At 46.0% G+C, this 17500-nt stretch overlaps 1 protein-coding gene across 1 annotated transcript in view; it reads right to left on the bottom strand.

Annotated features, from left to right (window-relative positions):
* Nucleotides 1–1537: 1537 nt before the first annotated feature.
* Nucleotides 1538–17500, bottom strand: part of LOC120042041 (AT-rich interactive domain-containing protein 1B-like) — a gene marked incomplete at its 3' end in the record, with an annotated part of 34932 nt that continues 18969 nt past the window's right edge. Inside the window, exon 2 of the mRNA XM_038986936.1 lies at nucleotides 1538–1732. Coding sequence (XP_038842864.1) covers nucleotides 1538–1732 — 195 coding nt within the window. The remainder of the gene's footprint in view (nucleotides 1733–17500) is intronic.

The following is a 17500-nucleotide window of genomic DNA, read 5'->3' as shown; positions in this document are numbered from 1 at the left end:
TGGGAGAGTAAATAATATTGAACATGAGCATGTTAGAGTGAATAATGAAAACAGTTTAAACGACACAAAGGGCTGAGCCTCTACTGCTTCTTTAAGTATGTGGATTATTGTGTAGTGCTGTGTACTGGCTTGACTTCAGAATACACCGCCACCATGGCTGAATTTTGTGTGTGTGTGTGTGTGTGTGCGTGAGTGAGTGAGTGAGTGAGTAGACTGCCTTGAAAACAATGGGTGCACATCTTGGATGCAGTCTCCAGTTCTTATTAAACCTCAGTGGTCTGCGTACCCACATCCATTCCCCCTCCCCCACATTGAGAGCAAAACATTTTAGTAGCCCCCGGAGACAGTTTTTAGACTTTTAGAGTTCATTTTTGTGCAATTCTAAGCATTTTGCCACGGGGTGTAAAGAAAATGTTGAAGTTTTAAAGCAAGAATGCTACAATTCTACACTTTTTGCCATGGGCAGACAGAAGATTTTGCAATTGTAAAACTAATTTCATGCAATTTTACTATTATTATTATTTGTATTTATTTTTCAGGGCCTGTAAGCCAGTTCCCCATCCCTGGTTTATAATATAAATGTAATCAGAAAGAATAAAGACTGTCTGTCTGTCCTTCTCAATATCATATCTGCTCTCACCATGTGTGCAACAAACCTTGGCGAGGCACATTAAAACTCTGACCATCAGGTCAGGCTAATTATAGAATAGACTGGCCTGCTTTGGCAGCAAACACAGTTGTTTAAAAACCAACCAAACTGACTGAGCCATTGTCCTAGTATGCGTACAGAGACAAGACTCTATCTCTAACACACACACACACGCACACGCACACGCACACGCCCACGCCCACGCCCACGCACACACACACACACACACACACACACTCCAAATGGGATTGACTTTAGGGTGCGTTAGACAGGACAAACACATCATTGTTTGGAACACTGAATCATTATATTAGTGAAGTGTGGCTGTTGACTGTGAGAGACAGATGTTGACTGTTGTTAGAATGACTCCTCCAGTACTGGGTTTGGTTTCATCACACTAAAGACAGCAACCAGCCCATTCCAGAGGGAGGATATGGGGAACGCATTGATGAACTGCCACTTCCAGATGCGAGCCACAGAAATATCAGAGGCGGCACTGCGTGGCACTTTGGGCTAGATCTGAAATGAAACATGCCATCCTTCGAAGAAATACAGATATTGTTCCAAATGAGAAACAAATATCCATTGCAATGCCATTTATGACAACTGTGACAGTTCCTGTAATCTACTGTACAGAGGATGCTTTCTCAATCACACTGAGATACTTACTAATCAATCTGACACTCTACTGTACCATCTGACATGATACACTCAGAGAACACAGAATGGCTTGCTATTAAAGTACACTTAAATCAAGTGTCAAGCATCAGGGAAGAAAAGAGCCTGGTGATTTTCCTGTCACATCAGATGTTCTGGAAAAGATCCTGGCCCTAGAGAGCGAGTGTGCAACAGAACATCATCTTCCTGATGTGGACATAGTGTATATACCTGCTGTTGAGGGTACTGCATCCCGCCAATGCCCACCTGGCCCCTCCCCTGCATCCCCATTGGGTATCGGTGTGGAGTGGGTGATCCGTATGGCTGGTTGGGGTAGGGCCCACCCTGCTGCTGCTGAGAGTAGGGGTTGTTGCCCATCCCGTAGAGCTGGGAGCGCTTCATAGCCATGAAGTCCTTAGAGGCCACCTGGACACAATACAAGAGGGCAGAGAAAAGACGGTTTGTGAAATGTTTTAGAACAACTCTTTTTGAAAGTCTATTCATTCCATATGCAGTTCAGAGCACACCAAATACAAGATTTAGTGTCACATTTCTGCAGGGGGTGGATGCCCCCAGACCCCCATAAAAATGGTTCTCCCAGGTGAATTTCCATTTCCAGTAAGTGGACTACAGAGGTATTTAACAGTAATATGCAACTCTTCTGTTTGTCAAATACGCTTCTTCTGTTACACAGTACACTGAACCTGAAAAGAGAGGGATGCCAGGAGAAATCTTTTCCTTTCAAGTATTTTACATTCACATTTACAGGTTATTTTCTGGGTCCCGGTGAGGTGACTGGAAAATCGTAGCCTAGATGTCAGGCTAATGTTAATCTGTCACCCGTATGGTGGATTTGTGAGCAGGGCAGATTATGTGAAGCGTGATGTCTCCCCTTTTCTCCTCTCCTCTCCAGTGTGGTGGATTATGGATGATTTATGACATTTGTTCCCTCTGTCTCAGTCAGACATGGGGGAGGGGGGGGCTCTGTGTGGCTCATCTCTGCCTCCCTAAACAATAGCTCCACATCCCAACTCAATAACGCCTGAGCCAACCCTGCTGGGAGCAGCAGAATGGCCGACTGTACAGTACTGTATACAATGCCTGGCTGGCTGGCTGGCTGCTAGAGCTAATCAACGGACAATATCCGTTGATTAGAATATAAGGAGATACAGTTGAAGTCGGAAGTTGACATACACTTAGGTTGGAGTCATTAAAACTCGTTTTTCAACCACTCCACAAATTTCTTGTTAACAAACTATAGTTTTGGCAAGTCGGTTAGGTCATCAACTTTGGGCATGACACAAGTAATTTTTCCAATTATTGTTTACAGACAGATTATTTCACTTATAATTCACTGTCTCACAATTCCAGTGGGTCAGAAGTTTACATACACTAAGTTGACTGTGCCTTTAAACAGCTTGGAAAATTCCAGAAAATGATTTCATGGCCTTAGAAGCTTCTGATAGGCTAATTGACATCATCTGAGTCAATTGGAGGTGTACCTGTGGATGTATTTCAAGGCCTACCTTCAAACTCAGTGCCTCTTTGCTTGACATCATGGGAAAATCAAAAGAAATCAGCCAAGACCTCAGAAAAAAATGTAGACCCCCACAAGTCTGGTTCATCATTGGGAGCAATTTCCAAATGTCTGAAGGTACCACGTACATCTGTACAAACAATAGTACGCAAGTATAAACACCATGAGACCACGCAGCAGTCATACCGCTCAGGAAGGAGACGCATTCTGTCTCCTAGTGATGAACGTACTTTGGTGCGAAAAGTGCAAATCAATCCCAGAACAACAGCAAAGGACCTTGTGAAGATGCTGGAGGAAACAGGTACAAAAGTATCTATATCCACAGTAAAAAGAGTCCTATATCAACATAACCTGAAAGGCCACTCAGCAAGGAAGAAGCCACTGCTCCAAAACCGCCATAAAAAGCCAGACTACAGTTTGCAACTGCACATGGGGACAAAGATCTTACTTTTTGGAGAAATGTCCTATGGTCTGATGAAACAAAAATATAACTGTTTGGCCATAATGACCATCGTTATGTTTGGATGAAAAAGGGGGAGGCTTGCAAGCTGAAGAACACCATTCCAACCATGAAGCACAGGGTTGGCAGCATCATGTTGTGGGGGTGCTTTGCTGCAGGAGGGACTGAGGCACTTCACAAAATAGATGGCAACATGAGGAAGGGAAATTATGTGGATGGAAAATGATGTGGATATATTGAAGCAACATCTCAGAACATCAGTCAGGAAGTTGAAGCTTGGTTGCAAATGGGTCTTCCAAAAGGACAATGACCCCCAAGCATACTTCCAAAGTTGTGGCAAAATGGCTTAAGGACAACAAAGTCAAGGTATTGGAGTGGCCATCACAAAGCCCTGACCTCAATCCCATAGAAAATGTGTTGGCAGAACTGAAAAAGCGTGTGCGAGCAAGGAGGACTACAAACCTGACTCAGTTACACCAGCTCTGTCAGGAGGAATGGGATGAAAGAAATAAAAGCTGAAATAAATCATTCTCTCTACTATTGTTCTGACATTTCACATTCTTAAAATAAAGTGATGATCCTAACTGACCTAAGACAGGGAATTCTTACTAGGATTAAATGTCAGGAATTGTGAAAAACTGAGTTTAAATGTATTTGGCTAATGTAATGTATGTAAACTTCCGACTTCAACTGTATGTCAAGGAGCAAATCCACAGCATTCATTCAGTTGTGGGAAGTTGTATAACGGTTGTTCAAACACTTTTATGTAGTAAATGCAATTTTTTATAGAAATAAGATTACAAAACAAAGTCAATATTCTGTGAGCAGGGTTGATGGATGGTCCTTTCTGTAGCCTGTTTGCTCTTCAAATTGTTCCAAATAGCCATGATACAGCTCTGCCAATCACTGTACCAACCACAACTACTGAGCACAGACTGATGACCACAACCACTCACTCACTCAATCACCAGTGACTATAATCTGACAAAAAAGTGGAAACAAGTGCCATAATGTGGAGCAAAGAGTAATGATACTACAGTATGTGTGTTATGAAGCGGACTCACTCACTCACTCACTCACTCACTCACTCACTCACTCACTCACTCACTCACACACTCACACACTCACACACTCACACACACACACACACACACACACACACACACACACACACACACACACACACACACACACACACACACACACACGTACATAAAGTACACCAAATGCAATAGGTTCAGAGGTTTATACTTTGAAATAATGTTTTTGCAGGAATATCATTATACACACAACCCCCTTTTAAACTCCATCACTTTAAACCCAAGCACACATACAGCTACTGTAGGGCTGTCACCGACAAAAACAAATGTTGGTTGATCAAGAGTCACATTTTTGTTTTTAAACGTGTATTTTTCCATATATAGACACACCCTATGTTTGAATAAAATCAACTATATGTAGGCTACTGAGCTTGTCTGATGCTTTAAGCACTGAAATAAAAAAAATATACACAGAGTTTAATTTCATTTATAGTAAAGTCTTCATGTCTCAAAATCAATGTCATGTGGTTAATCAAAATTCTATCTAAATGAAAATGATACAAATCTAAAAGTAACTTCTATTGTCATTGCCAATATGTAAAAATAGCCTACAGAAAGCCAACAAATAAAAACATTGCAGCCCGAAGGTAGAAAATATCCTGATAAAAATAAATATCCTATAAATCACATTGGCTATGCATGGCCTGTCTGCAAGGAACTTGAAACATTGTATCAACTAATGTATTAGCTTGGTCCAGCCGAAGCTTGTGCTAGCAAACATTGTATAAAATATTGTGGGCCCTCAGAGTGTCCAGCGCCAGTGAGCTCCGGACAGACAGACAGCTGTTTGGCTGTTTAACATGGGATAACAAGTAATCAGGTAGGCCTATTTTATCACCTTTCCACCGAAACAGAGCATGACATTTTTTTCCCCCTTTCATGCCTGGTAGTAATCGGAAAGGGAGATAGCTGGAAATATTTTTCAAACAGGCAACTTTGAGGAACTATTGTCATTCTAAATGGATGTAAAAACCGACTTAATTTACTGAGAAGCTCCACAGTGATGGTGAGGTTAAGACAATCAGAAATAGTATCAGATCCCAAAATGGGAACATTTATAGGCCTACATTTATAGGCCTACATTTATAGGCCTACATTTGCACGCAGGCCAGGTATACTACTCTTACTTCTAAGTTGTGTCCTTTCTCAAGATTGACAGGAGCTCTCCAAACAAAAGACAATGAACAAATTGACAACTCATAAATTAAATTAAATAAACCTCCAAAAATTCTCACAAGTGTAGCCTAGGTTGTGCGCTCTGCAAACAATGTGTCCACTCCTACAATGACAACGGTAAGACTGTAATAATAATATATTGACTGGATTAACAGAAATTATGGTAACCAAACAAACATTGTAAATTAGAAATAATGGGAATTAACGATAAATGTACTACTGGTGATACTGGTGTGCCATCCTTGCAGCCTCCACAATGGATTAGTCCACTCAGACAGGCGTGAATCAGACAGGTGTCTCCTGTGTAATATTTTGTATTTATTTGCCACGGCTCGACTAAATGGGGTCAGCCCTAGTGTGGTGTTAGTGTTTTCCTGCAGCAGGCTGCCCTCCCACCCTGCCCTCCCTCCCTGCCTAACATTCAGCAGGCCTGTGTGGCTAAAGGGCACCACTCTTCAATCCACAGATCTAGGGCACTCTGACACTCACTCTGCTGCGATATGGGACACGCTCAGGTCGCCCTCCCTCCCTCTCTCGCTCCCTCCATCCCTCTCTCCCCTCTCATCCCTCTCTCCCCTCTCCTCCCTCCCTCTCTCCCATCTCCTCCACTCCCTCTCTCCCCTCTCCTCCTCTCCCCTCCCTGGTCTGTATCAAGTGGAATCCCTTTGCCAATACACTGAGCCCAACTTGAGCAAATCCACTCATGTCACTGCCAAGTTCAGAATGCCACTGCTAAACTCAGACCAGGAATAAGGGCTCCCTAGTTTGGGGAAGGAAACACATCATTCAAATGGAAGAATACCTAGTGAGAGCTAAAGCTACAACATTACTGCAGTTAAACCCATGGAGGCTGCCGCAACATACGGAACATTTTCTAAACTGACTTCAATTGTCTAAAGTGATTTAAGTGCTACTCCAATATTGTCCTGTAAAGTTCTATTAAATGAGATTTCATCCCAAACTAGGCCTATTTCCGGGGATGAGCCAACTATCTAGTTCATACTACACCAAAAGAGTTGATGGCAAATAGATATGATTTTCTTCCTTGGATGAACGGATGTACTTTTGAAAAGATGAATAATATAAATTGAATCATGTATTTTCAGAAAGAGGGACAGTAGATAAAACTGTCACAGGGAATAGAGTACAATTTCTTTATTTGTTCCAATGAATTTTCAGTTTTGTTCATCTGGGCATGCCATTCAATTGAGGTGTTAAGAGAATACTAATTCAGTGCTAAATCTGAAATTCAATTCATGAACTCCCCTGCAGTTTCCAACTCTCGTGAGCTTATTGCAAAACAAAGCTATTAAGAAAGGAACACTAGAAAAATGACAACCGGGTGAAACTGCTTAAATTGCTTTTCAGAGTTCTATTGACTCTGATTTTCTGACTTCAAAATGGTTACAGTCTTTCACTTTAATGTGCAAAGTTGTTAATCAGCAAAGACAAAATAATCCCCACAAAACATAGTGAAATGTGGATTAGGAAACAACAGACTTTACCCATCAAAATCACATAGACATAAAAACAATATTACTTAATGGTTATTATTGTAATTCCATTTTGAATGTGGGGACATACATTGAACTGGTTGCCTCCTATTGGTCTACATGTTGCAGTGAAAATGTGATTGCCTGCATGTGTTCATATGCAGCTCCATCATAAACTGCTAGTCTTGGAGCTGCTGAAAGCAGTGATAGCCCAGCCAAGCTCACAAACACACGGCTCCAGCCCTGCAGCCAGGCCAGGCATTGTGGCCAGTCACTGTGGTCATCACTGTCCTGTCCTCCACACAGATGACCAAATCACCACCTTCCTCCAACAGACTGTCATTACAGTCATTTACTGTCTGTGTCCAGCTCTAGCTTCACACCAGCCCCACCTGCTAACATGTTTATCCTGTCTCCTCTCTCCTCTGACCTGTCTCCTCTCTCCTCTGACCTGTCTCCTCTGACCTGTCTCCTCTGACCTGTCTCCTCTGACCTGTCTCCTCTGACCTCCCCCCCTCTGACCTGTCTCCTCTGACCTGTCTCCTCTGACCTGTCTCCTCTCTCACCTCTCCTCTGACCTGTCTCCTCTCTTCTGTCTCCTCTCTTCTGTCTCCTCTGACCTGTCTCCTCTCTCCTGTCTCCTCTGAACTTTCTCCTCTCTCCTCTTTCCTCTGACCTGTCTCCTCTGACCTGTCTCCTCTCTCCTGTCTCCTCTCTCCTGTCTCCTCTGACCTGTCTCCTCTGACCTGTCTCCTCTGACCTGTCTCTTCTGACCTGGGTTTGGTCCATGGCTGAGCTGGATGGATGGTCAGAGGGAGAGGAGAGAGGTCTGAGCCCACCCAGAGAAAAGCCCTGTTAGCTAGCTGTAGTCGGCTGCTGTGGTCCAGTCCCAAGCCTCACAACATAGTTATTCTGGACACCATGGACAAGGTCATTTATTAAACACAATGACCATCACATCGTTCCCCAGCTAACTGCTAGCTGTCTTATCATTATTCCATGTGCAACACTCTTGTGCTAGGACAAGACGTACTAAAAATGTAACACTACGGCTGTGCCTGCAGTAGAAAGCCCTGCATTAGCTCCAAACATAGACCGTTTCATACCGAAGAGAACAGGGAGGGAGAAACTGCAGAGGAGGGGAGAGGAGATCGAGCTCCATATTAATGTGTGCGAATTCCCCACTCCTGCTGACTAAGATTAGACATTTAATTTCATGGATGCAAAGACAATACTGATGTCATCAAGAGGAGAGGAGCAGGCATGTTAACTCTTAACTGCCCAGCCACGATGACAGCAAAATACATCATCTGATGGCAAATGGTAAATATGTGCATTCCTTTAAAACAAATCACAAGTGAATACTCTTATCCAGTCTTTTATCAAATCAAATGTTATTTGTCACATGCGCCGAATACAGCAGGTGTAAACCTTACAGTGAAATGCTGACTTACAAGCCCTTAACCAACAATGCAAATTTGTATAAATAAAAATAAATTACAGTAACAAATAATTAAAGAGCAGCAGTAAAATAGCAATAGCGGGGCTATATACAGGGGGTACTGGTACAGAGTCAATGTGTGGGGGTACCGGTTTGTCAAGGTAATTGAGGTAATATGTACATGTAGGTATTATGCATAGATAACCAACAGAGAGCAGCAACAGCGTAAAAGATTGGGGGTGGCAATGCAAATAGTCTGGGTATTCATTTGATTAGATGTTCAGGAGTCTTATGGCTTGTGGGTAGAAGCTGTTTAGAAGTCTCATGGACCTAGACTTGGCGCTCCGGTACCGCTTGGCGCTCCGGTAGCAGAGAGAACAGTCTATGACTAGGGTGGCTGGAGTCTTTGACAATTTTTAGGACCTTCCTCTGACGCCGCCTGGTATAGAGGTCCTGGATGGCAGGTAGCTTGGCCCCAGTGATGTACTGTGCGGTACGCACTACCCTCTGTAGAGGCAGAGCAGTTGCCATACCAGGCAGAGATGCAACCAGTCAGGATGCTCTCGATGGTGCAGCTGTAGAACCTTTTTAGGATCTGAGGAGCCATGCCAAATCTTTTCATTCTCCTGAATAGGTTTTGTTGTGCCCTCTTCACGACTGTCTTGGTGTGCTTGGACCATGTTAGTTTGTTGGTGATGTGGACACCAAGGAACTTGAAGCTCTCAACCTGCTCCACTACAGCCCCGTCGATGAGAATGGGGGCCTGCTCTGTCCTCCTTTTCCTGTAGTCCACAATCATCTCCTTTGTCTTGATCACGTTGAGGGAGAGGTTGTTTTACACAGTCACTGAGACTGAACTACTAAAGTGAATGGTCTTGTGTCAAGCATTTTTTAAACTAACATTACAGAGGGGCTCCATGTAACAATCAGCCTGTAACAGCAGTGTACACTGCTGGTAAACGGTTCAAAACCCTACAACAACATTGACTTTGTGATCTAGTTCCCCTCCAGTGTAAAGAAGCAGGTGCTTTGCCAGGACTGAATTCAAAGTGCATCAGTGAATCTTTATAAATACAAAATCTCAATCTGCTTAACACAACAATCCTCTCCATGTTGCAAAATGTCTCTTAGCAAATGTCAGCAGTGAGCGTGTGAATGGTCCCTGGGGAGTCATGGTGGAGCAAATTGGCTTTCCTCAGCCCAACCGGCTCAGTCCTGGGTGGCACAGGCAGCTAGGCATGAAGGCCGGCTAGGAATGAGATGCATTAAATTATTACAAGGAGGGAGGGAGGGAGATTGACAGAGAGTAGAGAGACAGAGGAGTCATATAGATAGTGAGAGAGAGAGAGAGAGAGAGAGAGAGAGAATGAGAAAAGAGACAAAGTGAGAGAGAGAGAAAGAAAGAGAGAGAAAGACAGAGAGAGAGAGGAGGCAGATAAGAGTCCGTTGTTGTCATGCAGGCAGGCAGCAGTAGCATCATACTATTGTGTTGAGATCATGCTGGTAATTGCTCTCCCTGGTGTTAGGATGCTGAGGTGCTGGTTGGTAATAGTGCCCTCCGTGTTTGACACCAATATTTACAACACATCCCGTGTGTCTGAAAACACATCCCCCTGCGCTAAAGTAAAGTGGCAGAGCGTTTGGTTCCTCACGCCGAGCACGCAGCCGTCGTTAGAGCAGGGAACAGAGGGAGGGAGAGGGGGAGAGGAGGAGAGAGGGAGGTAGGGAGGGGCGCTCATCTGTCTGAGAAGAGATTGGGTTTGAGGATGGCAGGAACTCTTATCCTCCTGGAAAAAAACTATGAAAAAATGAGACTTGTGATGACGAGACGACTTGACACAAACACACCAGCACAGAATGAAAACAAATACAGCACTTAACAGACAGACACATTCACAGCAGCAGGGACACAAACAACATGGAACACACCAACCCAGCTCTTACCACACCACATCCATGCCAGTATCCTGTATCTCTCACCAGGCAGTCTATCAACAGTAATGGATTGTCAGTGTTATGCCAGGCCTGCCATGTTTGTGCCACTGCTAGATGCACCCATTCATTCCACCATTAAATCATCAGAGACACTAGATGATCAGACCTATCTCTGCTGGCTGTCTGCTGTCTGAATGAGGAGATAGAGCTGATATTGACGTGGAGGAGAAAGAAAGAAGAGTCTGTCTCTCCCAGCCTCTCTGAGGAGCTGGCCTGGCCTGCGCTCGGTTGGAGTGCTAGACGCTTCACTTCCTGCCAGCAGGAACCCTGGGACAGAGCCTCAGCCGCTACACAGTTATTTCATGTGAGGGAGGGCAGTCGTGGCACGAGAGGAATGTGCTCCCTCCCAGTCAGAGACAGACAGAGACAGAGAGCCAGGCAGGCCAGGCAGAGAGCCAGGCAGGCCAGGCAGAAAGGCAGGCTGCTGGGGAGACGAGACGCTTGGGGGCGCCGGGCGCGTTCCGCAACCATATGAAAGAGGAAAAAAACAGCACAATAAATCCATCGCCCCAGGGAGAGAGGAGAGGCTATTCGTTTATTGAGGAAATGTGCTGTGTTTTTTCTCTCTTTAGAGACCAGAGCCTCCATAAACACTGATATTAAATCTACACTTTAGCGATTCAGGGGAATCACCCCTTAGGCTAATAGAATGGTCTGGAAGAGAAGTAATAGTTATTGGCTCCAATAACTATAAATGAGGCAGAATTATCAAGTGTGTTTATGAATTAGCAATGGCTATTCCCCGGTAATGTGTTCAGAGAAGGGGAAAAATACAGAATTGAATATTAAGAGGAGCAATAGATACACAAATGAAGTTAAAGGTTCCTCTGGGCAGAACTACACTCTCTCATCAGTCAGCCTCTCTGCTTCTAGCTGCTCTAATAATAAACAGGCTATTCAGCTGCTCCCCTAACCATGGAGCAAGAGGAGTATGGCCTCGAGTCGTGCATTATAAAAATGGAAGACTGCACTGCTACAGTATAAAGAACGCTCCCAAATTATTATGGCAATGATTCAACCCTTAGGTCTTCATCAATCCATTGGATGTGCTACCTTCTATCCCTCCTCAGGTACAGCATTCAAACCCATAGTGCAGTCTTAGTGAATCACCACTACACCACAGGGACTGAATGACACAATGTCATTGTGCTTTGGACCCCAGCCTAGTCCTCTCTGGATATCCATGTTTTCGGTGGAGCGATCCATCACTTATAAAACAACAAACAGATATCCTGACCTTCTATCCTCTGGCGGTTATTAGATACTCATTAAAAGTCACCTGAAACAATTTGAACCAAATTGATTTCATTATCGGACTCCGTACGAGGCACGGCGACTGTCTGATAGCACAGCGGGAAATTTACTAAGTTAATTAGAAAAACATTTTCTACATGATGCGCTGGCTGCTGTTGATTTATCATTGTCAGGACATTGTATAGATGAGACAACAGCAGGCTGGTGAATACATCACACTGCAGTTACATTCAGAGAACTGAGGCTGGATGGAGAGGGTGTGCATGCGTGTCTTTTGGGGGGTTGTCTAGGATATTTATAAGCCAGGCCCCCCCCTCCCCCACTCTGCACCCCTCCCAAGCGGCATAAGGCAAGAGCATCGGGGTGTTGATGTTCCTCTTAATTCCCTGTGCCTCTGGCTGAATGGGCTGGTTGACCCGGGAGTTCTCTGGAAATGGGCTGGCTGTGACCCCCATGGCCTCTCCAGGCCAATCCAGGGGAGAGCGCTGAGCCCAGGTCGCTTCCAATCTCTTAAGACCTCTGAATCAATCAGCAAACTGGATGAGAACATGGTGTGGTGGTGCTGAGCGATAAATGAGAGCAAGCCAAAAGCCTAATGCCTGTCCAGGCTCCAGCCACACACCCAGGCTCCAGCCACACACCCAGGCTCCAGCCTCACACCCAGGCTCCAGCCAAACACCCAGGCTCCAGCCTAACACCCAGGCTCCAGCCACCCACCCAGGCTCCAGCCACACACCCAGGCTCCAGCCACACACCCAGGCTCCAGCCTCACACCCAGGCTCCAGCCTAACACCCAGGCTCCAGCCGCCCACCCAGGCTCCAGCCGCCCACCCAGGCTCCAGCCGCCCACCCAGGCTCCAGCCGCCCACCCAGGCTCCAGCCACACACCCAGGCTCCAGCCTAACACCCAGGCTCCAGCCTATCACCCAGGCTCCAGCCACCCACCCAGGCTTCAGCCACCCACCCAGGCTCCAGCCACACACCCAGGCTCCAGCCTAACACCCAGGCTTCAGCCACACACCCAGGCTCCAGCCACACACCCAGGCTCCAGCCACACACCCAGGCTCCAGCCTAACACCCAGGCTCCAGCCTAACACCCAGGCTTCAGCCACTTCAGCCACACACCCAGGCTCCAGCCACACACCCAGGCTCCAGCCTCACACCCAGGCTCCAGCCTAACACCCAGGCTCCAGCCGCCCACCCAGGCTCCAGCCGCCCACCCAGGCTCCAGCCGCCCACCCAGGCTCCAGCCACACACCCAGGCTCCAGCCTAACACCCAGGCTCCAGCCTATCACCCAGGCTCCAGCCACCCACCCAGGCTTCAGCCACCCACCCAGGCTCTAGCCACACACCCAGGCTCCAGCCTAACACCCAGGCTTCAGCCACACACCCAGGCTCCAGCCACACACCCAGGCTCCAGCCACACACCCAGGCTCCAGCCTAACACCCAGGCTCCAGCCTAACACCCAGGCTTCAGCCACTTCAGCCACACACCCAGGCTCCAGCCACACACCCAGGCTCCAGCCTAACACCCAGGCTCCAGCCACCCACCCCGGCTCCAGCCACCCACCCAGGCTTCAGCCACACCCCAATGCAGTGTTTCCCCTAAATGCATTTAGCAGTGGCGCACCGTATGCCCCAGAAAGACCCCCCTCCTGCTAATTCTGCCACCGCTGCAAAAACAATCTCAGGGAAAACACGTGGAGGCCTCTCAGCCTGAAGAAGCATCACTAAAGACTAAGGCTATGGAACAGTGAACTAAGGCTTTCTTCATCAACACCAATACTGTCAACATACGCCCTGGTCTGGACAAGCAATTGGTTAACAAAAATACCCACCTTCATTTCTCTTATTTTTAATAGACTACAACCATAACATGTTTTTATTGCTGTGTTTTTAAAGCACAGACATATTAAAACATAGAGAAAGGCCATAGCAAACCCTTCAATTGAACTGCCCAGTCTGCTTAATTTCACCATGTGTACTTGGCTTCATCATTACATCTGGGGCCAGATGCTGGGAGAACAAGCTGTTTGTGAAGTCTTGGACAGTGGACAGACACTTGGCAATACTTCTACTGTGGAAGGAATGTGTTGTTTGATCCATAGATAGAAACATAATAAGAGGAAGAAGAGTCCGTCCTACACTATTTATTCTAATAGTCCCAGTACGCCCAATACAGACCCAGCAGTAAACTACACATCCAACACAATTGGTTCAGGTCTCACCATAAGGGTTCCCATGTTTCCCCATGGAGATCAAACCCTCTATCTGACCTCAAAGCCAACACCATCTTTCTTCCGAGGCCTCTCGTCAAGTCACATAGAGGCAGATGTTTTTTGGAGGGCAGCCCCGTCCCAGAGCTTTGATCCAGCGAGCCAGGCAGGGGTCATGGTGCAGGCAGGCAGAGCATCTGGGAGGCAGCATGGGTAAGTGGAAGCACATTGAGCTGCTTTTACAGGTTCTCTCCGAGCAGGACTCCATTCCTAGGCTACGACCATGGAGAAAAAAACAATAGCAAAACAAAGGCAACAGCAATGCACAAACCCTGCCATTGCCAATATCCAATATCTTTCAATTCAGTCAGTAGTAACAATATAAAACCAAAATGTCAATCTTCTCTGGGGAAACATAGCTTTCTCTTCCATCCCTCACAAATTATTCACAACAAAAGCTACATTTATTCATTCCATTCTGTTTACTGTATTACTCCACTTTTCTTCTTTATCTCACATTTGTTTACAGCAATAAAAGCCTGACAGAATGCCCCTTCTACAAGCACAATACATCACACCACTCACTCACACATCATTCAAATTCAAAGAACACAGATAAGTTATAGATGGCCATTTTTCCCCAAATATGCATTTCATTAGCATTTCCTGCCTCGCGTTCTCTCTCCTCCGCATGAAGGAGGGAGGGTGTGAAGGATGGAGGGAGGAGGGAGGTGGAGGAGGAAGAGGTGGTGGAGGAGGAGGAGGAGGGAGGGATGGAAAGGGAGCAGGCTCACAGTAAAGCCGGACGTGTCCTCTTTCCCAGGTCTAATTTTGGATTCAATTACAATTCTCTTTAAAAGCACCAACTTACAATTAATTATTTTAAGATTAGCCTGAACGTAATGGGCCTCCGACTAACGCAGCCAGACGAAAGATGCTTGGTTCGGCTCTCTCTCTCTCTCTCTCTCTCTCTCTCTCTCTCTCTCTCTCTCTCTCTCTCTCTCTCTCTCTCTCTCTCTCTCTCTCTCTCTCTCTCTCTCTCTCTCTCTCTCTCTCTCTCTCTCTCTCTCTCTCTCTCTCTCTCTCTCTCTCTCTCTCTCTCTCTCTCTCTCTCTCTCTCTCTATATATATATATATATATATAGGAAACAGATAGATACATCAGTCTTCTACCGCTCCCTCCCTCTGTCCTTCCTTTTTTAATGCACATTGTTGTGTTATGTTCTGTTTTTACCTCTACTTTCTCTCCAGCTCGCTCTCCTTGGCACGCGATTGATATTGGTACACTACGCTGGTCTGCTTTTACAAGCCACTGGGGCCCTGCCGTCGGCCCCGGCCCAGGAGAATCGCTGACGGATGTACCCTCTGCCGCTGCCCGCCACCAGCTACTGCGAGGCGTAAGTGAAAAAACATCCTCTGCCACTTTGATTGGAGGCAAGCGAAACATTTCTCTTCCCTACGTCTGACGGCTTTTCCTCCCTTCCTCTCCTCTCTTCCCCCTCTCTTTCTTTCTCTTCTTTCTCGCTGTCTGCCTGCAGCCTGTGTGCACGGAAATGCATGTCTCTCCCTCCAGCATCAGCCAGGCCCTATTCTGTTTATTTAAATATTTGATATGTAAGCAGTCATAAAATAAGTGTCATAACACAGGGAGAATGATATGTGGAATAGCCATTACGTATAATGGTTTCTGATGCGCACAGGGCCCATAGTGACAGGCCTGAGCAGGGACCCAACAGGGAATAGAGGGAGCAGAGGCACCTGACAAGCAGAAACCAGAGCTAGCTGCACGCCCAACTACACAAACACACACAAGGCAGAAGGCAGGGGCCTTAACACAAGGAGAATAGGCCCTCTGTCATGCACTATTTACCTCTGAAACACACATTCACAGGATTCCACAATACAAACCCATAACGACATATGTATAATCCCCTTCTTTAATCTGTGAAATACTTCTGCTCAATCTAATGTATCTGTCAGGTGATATAAAGCTCCCTCAGATTCCTGCTCCTCAGTGTCTGAACAATGTAATATTGACCCACCTGAGTTTCCCGTTAGGACAGCAGCAGTGCTCCCATTGGAGGAGCCTCGTCCTCTGTGGACGGCCTCATTTCTCTCTCATTTCTCCAAGTGGCAGATGATTTTTATTGGCCTACATGTGCAACACCCAGAGGAGTACAGCTGTTTCAATTTCACCACATAATGATGAAAACATGAAGGGAGAAATGAGGTAAATACTGTAAATCTCACAGAAGACCCAAGTGATAACAAATTAACAATGTACAAATAAACAGGGCCCTGATAGGGAAAACAGAGAGGGAGTCGATTTCAGACTCTGACCCTGGATTTCTCCTTCATCCCAGCATAATAAATATTGAAAGTGCATCAGCATAAAATCCATTAAGGAAAGAATGAAAGAGTGAGCATGTTTGTTAAGGTGATGGTATTGGCTTGGCATTTCAAACATTCTCTCTTTAACAAGCTCCCATCATGCCACGGGGCTGACGGGGGGAGTGACACAGGGTTAAGGGTCACAGGTCAACACGAGGTGTTTCCACTGACCCCCAAACCTCAGTAACCCCCCCAAACACACACACCTGCTGGGGCTGAGGAGGACCTACAGAGCCCAGGTCTCCTCGTCCTTCAGCTCCTCTCGCCCTCCAAGCGCTTAATTATCTCTAATTGGACTGATTGTCTTTTTTCCTCCTCTCCTATAATGGAACTATTCATCTTTAATGCTTAATGAGTGCAGCAGGCAGGCAGCACCACAGTCATCCACTAACTACCTAACTACAGCACTGAAGGTCAACACCAAGGACTGGCTGACAGGGGAGGAGGAGGGAGGGGAGAGTTGAAAACACTTTGGGAAAGAGAGAGACAGAGCGATAAAGAGAGATAGTAGAGGAATAAGATCGAGGTGGGAAGAGAAAGAAAAGAGAGGAGAGAGAACTAGAGAGAGAGAGAGAGAGAGAGACAGAGACAGAGACAGAGACAGAGACAGAGACAGAGACAGAGACAGACAGACAGACAGACAGACAGACAGACAGACAGACAGACAGACAGACAGACAGACAGACAGACAGACAGAAACACAGACAGACAGACGGAAACAGAGACAGACAGACAGACAGACAGACAGACAGACAGACAGACAGACAGACAGACAGACAGACAGACAGACAGACAGACAGACAGACAGACAGACAGACAGACAGACAGACAGACAGACAAACAGACAGACAGACAGACAGACAGACAGACAGACAGACAGACAGACAGACAGACAGACAGACAGACAGACAGACGGAAACAGAGACAGACAGAGACAGACGGAAACAGAGACAGACAGAGACAGACAGACGAAACAGAGACAGACAGAGAGAAGACATTTTAGAAATGTTTCCTTTCAGATTGCAAAAACCACTAAAGCTACGTCTGCAATTCTGTCAATGTCACTGGATGTTCCAGACAGTATTCAGCATCTGTGGTTTCCAACACACAAACAAATACACACACACACA

Source organism: Salvelinus namaycush, unplaced genomic scaffold (genome assembly GCF_016432855.1).
Source record: "Salvelinus namaycush isolate Seneca unplaced genomic scaffold, SaNama_1.0 Scaffold605, whole genome shotgun sequence".
Classification (NCBI taxonomy): Eukaryota; Metazoa; Chordata; class Actinopteri; order Salmoniformes; family Salmonidae; genus Salvelinus; species Salvelinus namaycush.
The sequence above is the reverse complement of the archived record's forward strand: the minus strand, read 5'-3'. Positions and strand labels throughout refer to the sequence as shown.